The 6793-nt window shown below is 39.7% G+C and overlaps 1 protein-coding gene across 1 annotated transcript; it reads right to left on the bottom strand.

Moving 5' to 3' along the window:
• Window positions 1–2863: 2863 nt before the first annotated feature.
• Window positions 2864–5611, bottom strand: LOC136513248 (phosphoribosylformylglycinamidine cyclo-ligase, chloroplastic/mitochondrial-like). Its single transcript, XM_066507244.1, has 8 exons — window positions 5223–5611; window positions 4758–4852; window positions 4576–4677; window positions 4402–4461; window positions 3832–4004; window positions 3573–3684; window positions 3335–3493; window positions 2864–3218 (listed from the first exon to the last, which is right to left on the bottom strand). Exons 1-8 carry the CDS (start codon window positions 5512–5514, stop codon window positions 3048–3050), a joined length of 1164 nt encoding a protein of 387 aa, XP_066363341.1. The 5' UTR covers window positions 5515–5611; the 3' UTR covers window positions 2864–3047.
• Between the last annotated feature and the right edge of the window lie 1182 nt (window positions 5612–6793).

Below are 6793 nucleotides of genomic sequence, written 5' to 3'. Positions count from 1 at the left end.
TTAAGCTAATATGGTTGTATATGGATTATACTTGTATATTATTGTTGGCTATACGAGATAGATACTTATGTGTTATATTTCTACTGTAGGGGTATAGAGGAGCGAGTTGAAGAGCGTGTTATAAGTTGTAAAATAGAAACATAGGATGGTGATCTATAGAATCAGTTTCCATCTCTCACCCTATGAATCTGAGATTGGCTTATATGTGAACTTTGAAAAGTGGTGGAATGTCAAATTCTATCCTAATTTATTAAGTAGATTTCAATTCCTCCAAATAAAATGATCCAAACAGCCCCTAAGTAAAATTAGAATTGTTACGGTAGTGTTGTATTAGTTAATACAAAATAAATTTAGAAACAAAATAAGACTTGTATCGCCAATGGTGTGAACATCATATTTATGCTAACACTTTGGAGGTAGTCAAAGTTGTAGACCTCTAATGATATGGACATCATCTGTATGTACAATAGATGCCAAGTAGTGTATGCAATTTGTGTAAAGACATTTTAAGGTAATCATCAAAAGGTTATGTAGACCTTGGTAATTCACAAACAAATTGGGTACGCACGTTGAGGATAGTCACTAAGTCATGAACTAAATGTAGATCCCACAGTAGTAACTTGGTACTACCTTGTGTATGGCTAATAGAAATACGAATTAATAATAGTCATCTTGTGAAAAGATGTAGAGACCGTATTTTCTAATTTTTTATGTTGGGTACGCACGTTGATGATAGTCACTAAGTTAGAACTTAGTATAAATCCTGCAGTACTATGGTGCTACCTTGTGTATGGTCAACATACAATGTGGAATATTTGTGTTATACAATACAAATAATTGGTAATACACTTAATGGAGTTTACAATAAAAATGTAAGCACTTTGAGCTTTAAATAAAGCATAAATGTGCTTAACATAAAATAAAATTTGCAAATAACAAAGTAATTGCAATAAAAGGGTCCTGATAATAATATTACATGTTAATTTATTGGGTTTGTGAATTTTGACAAACACTTTGAGCAATGTAATGATAATACTACATGTTTAATGGATTTTCCAATTTGGACAAACACTTTAAACATGTAATGTTAATAGTACATGTTTATTGGGTTTGCCAATTTGGACAAATGCTTTGAGCAATGCTAAAAAAAAATCCAAAAAACATAGGATCTGGATAGCGAATTTACATGAGGTAAATTAGAACATTATGCAATGGCATAAGTTATAATGCAACTTCGGAAGATCAATGAGTCCTGAATGAATATTGCATAGGTAAATATGGTGCATTATGGTTTGTTTTTAGCCCAAGAATGGGCTCTGTTATATCTTTTGCATTCTTTTACAATAAATTTATAGGATATTTGGGACTAAAAACATAGAGGTACTAAAATATGGTCCCTGAACTATTTCATAACCTTATCACCACAGGGATTATTTCACCTGGGGGAAAATTCATCGCTCCTCGCTCGCCCTTGATCTTGTATGTTGACCATGGAGGTTACAGTCGGTGTCTAGTCAGTGCCGCTACACCTCCAAAAAGTTGATGTCATGGGTGTTTTGGCAGCAAGCCAGTGGAGCGTAGGATGTTAGGCAACACATGGGTTTGATTAGTGGAGGTCTGCACAATGACATGGGTGCCATTGTTAGGGCGCATGAAGACGGCAATGGAGGTGCGACCAGTGAGTGCATGAAGACGCATCTTCCGAAGGGGCCAAATCACAGAGATAAAAGTGGCATCGATTAATTAATGAACTAAGGGGCCAAATCACGTACCTCGTGATGTAGTCGATGGGTTTGCATGTTATGGGTTTGTTATAGGGTGCGAACCATTGATATCTACACCATCAACGTTAATTAGTGGCAATGATGAATGGTTACCTATTCCATTGTTGGTGAAGTAGACTTCAGTAGAGCCCTTCCATCGTCTTGCGGACTTCATCTACTTCTATGGAATGGCCTTTGCCTCTCCCTTTCGAGTGAGTGCAGATAGAGCGAAGCAGTGCGGTGATGGTAGGGAGGCCTTTGTGCCACTGTTGTTCTCGTTCTTGTTTCTTAGAGCAAAGTGTTGATGATATGTTAGAAGTGAAATGTAAATGAACAAGTGCTTGAAAGAACTTGTGTTTTGCATTGATCTGAGACCGAATATTTATACAATACAAGGTGAAGCGGTGTGGTTAAAGGGTGTCTTGTCAAGAAAAGACGAGACAAACCATTCCCACTCTCTGTGCCAAAGGACATGCCCCTTTGTGGCTATGTTAACTATCTAAGACAATTACTAATGCCTACTCCAATCTTAATGAGATCACCCCCGAAGAGGTGTCTATTTGGAGAGGCATTTGGAAGAGGTGCGTGTTCGAAGAGGCACCTGTTTCACAACATAATACTATGCTGAATTGACATAACTTGTCACAAAACTGCACTTCCTTTTAACTCTGACAACACAGTCACAACTTGTAAAATACCAATATTTTGAGCGTCATATCACCTTATGCCAGACCCAAACTAAGTTCATTTTTCATCGCAAAGAAAATGTCTCACCTTGGAGCACTGTACTTTCAGATTGGATTGGTTCGATTCCCGTAATAAATCTGAGAAAAATCGCCATTCCGCAGAACAGTGTTCCACTTGCTTGTGTTGATCTCAAATGTCTCTGGCACATCCAGGGTTGTACGTTTTGTTTTGTGATAATACAGGCCAAGTATGTGCAGTTACATGCAATCGATTAAAATGTACCAAATGAATAAATTTAGTTATTTAAATTTACTCAAACGAAACTGATACCGCTCGCCATGAAAATTCTGGACATCTGAATTTCCCCCCAGTGGCCTTCTCTGGACAAAAGAACCATGTCCCAAATAACAGTGTCAGCCGTTCACGGTCAAGTTCCCGTGGAACCACTCGAATAATTATTTGGTTACCCTTCGCTTTCTACCGGGAGTAGTGGTGCAGAAGTTAACCCCACAAGATTATGTTGTTACATAAACTGGGCTGCTTTGCCCAGCCGGCCAACAAGTCTCAAGCCACTACAAGCAATGAAGGCATAAAAGGTCAGACGTACTGAACCCCGTCACCCTCGATCACCTCTCCAATGTGATAAGCAGGATTTGATACATGGGTGTCTTCGATAATTCTGTCCGCTGACTCTCTGCTTACCACAAGAACCATTCCAATGCCCATATTGAATGTTCGCCGCATCTCTGCATCATCAATGTTTCCAACCTACAAAATATGTAATGATAGATGTTAAAGGTATCTAGATCTAGGTACAGAGTATCTATCCAGCACATGCAGATGCTGAAAATCATAGGTGAAGCTTGAGGATCATTTGTTCTTGCCTGTTGAAGCCAGTTGAAGACAGGAGGCACTTCCCATGACCCAGTAAAAATCTTTGCCCCGAGTCCAGAAGGAAATACTCTTGGGATATTGTCAGTAAAACCACCACCAGTGATGTGGGCTAGTCCTTTCACACCACCTTTCTTAATAATCTCAAGCACCTTTTTTCATTTCAAACAATTTAGATTAAAATTTCTGTAAAAGTCTGAAGGAAATATGAGATATAGATGAAAACCCAACCTGCTTAACATAGATGACAGTTGGTGCCATTAGAGCTTCACCAACAGTAGTTGTTATGCCATCATTTCTTGGGAGCAGGTCACTCAAGGAAAGTCCGCTTTTCTCCAGTACCCTTGAAAATTAAGGATTTTCAACCATCATTAACCAGATACATATAATGTTCAACAAATAGGAAGTAGGAAGAGATAAATAAATAAATTCATAAATCCAATGATATATTACAGATTTGAAACAAGTGGAATTCAAAAAGGTACAATACCTTCTAACAAGAGAGAACCCGTTAGAATGAACCCCACTGGAAGGAAGACCTATAAGGACATCTCCCTTGACAATGTTTTTTCCATCAATGACTTTATCCTTCTTCACAACACCCACAGCAAAACCACTTAGATCATATTCACCCTCTGCATAGAAACCAGGCATTTCTGCTGTCTGTAATGATCAATTATTCAATGATCAGTTCAACTGTTTTTGGCTTTTCATAAAAGTAATACAAATGAAATGCTTCATGTGGATTCATTTGAATTGATATGGAATTAAAGGTATAAAAAGCAAAAATAATCAGAATATTTTGTTACACTGATATTATTAATCAACAAGCATAAACATTAAAATCCCTGCTTCTTAGTAAAGGGAGTTATGCAAATGATTCCAGATAAATAATCGAGCAAACAATTATAAGATAACAAACATGCAGCAATGGTAGACAGTCTGGCAGTTCGAGACATTTGATCCATTCATATACAGCTACTGAACTTACAAGGATAATACTGCAATACCGCATGGTTGAATTGCTAAGTCATGGTAGTTTAATTTCAGAAAATGTTACCTCGCCTCCTAGGAGAGCACAATCTGATTGTTCGCACCCATCCCTAATCCCCTTGATAACCTACATAATTTATACAGTACTTATGAGCAAATTGAGCAGAAGACCAAGTAAATAAGTATGAGCAGGGCAAAAATATTTTGTTTCGGTGAGAAAACAAAATGTAAGTGCAAGTACCTTCTCCGCAAGATCAACATCAAGCTTGCTCGTTGCATAGTAATCTAGGAAGAACAATGGTTTTGCACCTAAAGTTACAATGTCATTGACACTCATTGCCACCTGCCACAATAACCTAAATCCATTCAATCAATCTGCGACAGAGATAAGGAAAACAGCGTACATCGCAACTAAGCTCATACCAGGTCAATGCCGATTGTATCATGAATACCAGTTTCAAAAGCAAGCTTCAGCTTTGTCCCCACCCCGTCGGTGCTAGCAACAAGATAATCGTCATCTGTTCAAATAAAGCAACAGGAAAGCAAAATTTCAGAATTAGCAGCGCAAGGAACGATCACAAAATTGGTATTATATTGCTGCATCAGGTGAGCAGTAGCAAATAAACCATCCAACTACATGGTCCAGACTGCAGACTTCTCCTACAATTGTCGCACTGACATATCTCTAACAAGAGCGTTAAATTTGCACCTTTCACCAGCTAAAATTGATAATTAATTTACACTTAATGAACAACCATTCTTCACCCAACTTATTTTTGCTCACTCCCTGCTTGAGTTGCAAATCGCGGCACATGTAGAAGAATCCTCAAATCAAAAAAAAAAAAAAGTGGGTAAGTTAGCAGAGATGAAATGATGCCAGCGCATTACTGTAGGGGAAGAGACCGCCGAAGCCGCCAATCCCGGGTGCCATCCTGGCGATGCGGCACACGAGCTCGGCGCCGGCGTCTATGTCCACGCCGGCATCCTTGTACGTTAGTCCTCCCTCCCCGCCAGAGCCAGCGCTCGAGCAGGATACGGACGCGCGCCGCATCCCCGCAGCACCCTGACAGAACTGAACGCGCTGCGTCTGTGGAGGACCCCAGCGAACCGCGCGGGTGGAGGCGGCAGCCGGAGAACCTGTCGGCGCTCGGAGAAAGTGGAGGAGACGGTCGGTGGTCATGGGTATGGGAGGGGGATGCGCGTCGAGAGAAGGCCGGGAGGGCGGGGGGAGGCGGCGCCGCCGAAAGCGATGCCTTTGTAGGCGCGAGTGGAGGTGTCGTGAGTAGGGGTGCGGCGGCGGCGGCGCTGTGTTGGGCCGTGCTAAAGCAAGTGGCAGGTCAGCCCACTAAAACGAAACAAGGTTCCTTCGACCCAATAATAATAATAAGATTAAAGGGCCATTTTCGGTAAGGCCGTAATTTCGACAACCAACGCTCTTCTCGACCGTGAGAGCATCTTCATCCATATTTTTTTTAACTCACTCTCTAAATCTTTGTTTAAGAAGCCATTCCAATAAAAAGCATTCAATATCTCTCTCCACCCACCAACAATTTATCTCTATCTGATTTTGGCATTTTAAAGAGCCTGTTTCACTCTTTGTCCTTGACGAGCCATAAACTAGCTAGCTAGGAATAAAGCGTGATAGTATTTAGATATTTAATTGGAAAAAGTTGTTGGTGATGGATTGTTTCCACCAAAATATATATTACTATTACTATGAAAGTTTATAAAAAAGAGTCTTAGGGGCGTTTGGATCTTTTTACTTTGGAAGAATTGTAATCTACTTAATAGATTAGACTATTTGGCTTGGAATTTAACATTTCATAACTTTTCTAAACTCACAAATAAGCCTATATCAAATTCATAGGGTGGGAGGTGGAAATGGATTCTATAGGTCACTGTGCTATAATTCTACTCTCTAACTTATAGCGCACTCTTCAACTCACTTCCCTATAATAGAAATGCAACATATAAGTATGTCCCTTGTATGCCTAACAATAATATACAAATATATTTTATATACAACTATATTAACTTAATTAATCTATGTATAAATTGTAATTATTAGAATGAATTCAATTCGAAGAATCCAAACGGGCCCTTAGAGTTACTCTAAGGTGCAAGCCGAAGTTGTCATCTTCACTTGGGACTTGGGAGCAAGTCCCGATTTGTTCTATCCCTCTAGTCGCCTACGATTGTTTCACCATCATGATGCTCGTCTGCTTCCTCTGCCCTCACGGTGAACAACCAACATTGGCCCTGTTCGCTTGTCTTACGAGCCGTACTATTTTAGTGAACGAATAGTGTTTTTCTCTCACAACAAATCGATGAATAGTACTTTCAGCCATGACTTTTCAGCAAAACGAACATGAGCATTAACATGGATCATCAACCTTTTTCTAATCCCCTATGAAACCTTGACACTGGTTGTGCTTGGAGAGAGTGAAACGGTGACAACA

Source organism: Miscanthus floridulus, chromosome 16, assembly GCF_019320115.1.
Source record: "Miscanthus floridulus cultivar M001 chromosome 16, ASM1932011v1, whole genome shotgun sequence".
Lineage (NCBI taxonomy): Eukaryota > Viridiplantae > Streptophyta > Magnoliopsida > Poales > Poaceae > Miscanthus > Miscanthus floridulus.
Note: the sequence above shows the minus strand (reverse complement) of the source record. Positions and strands in the feature narration are given on the sequence as shown.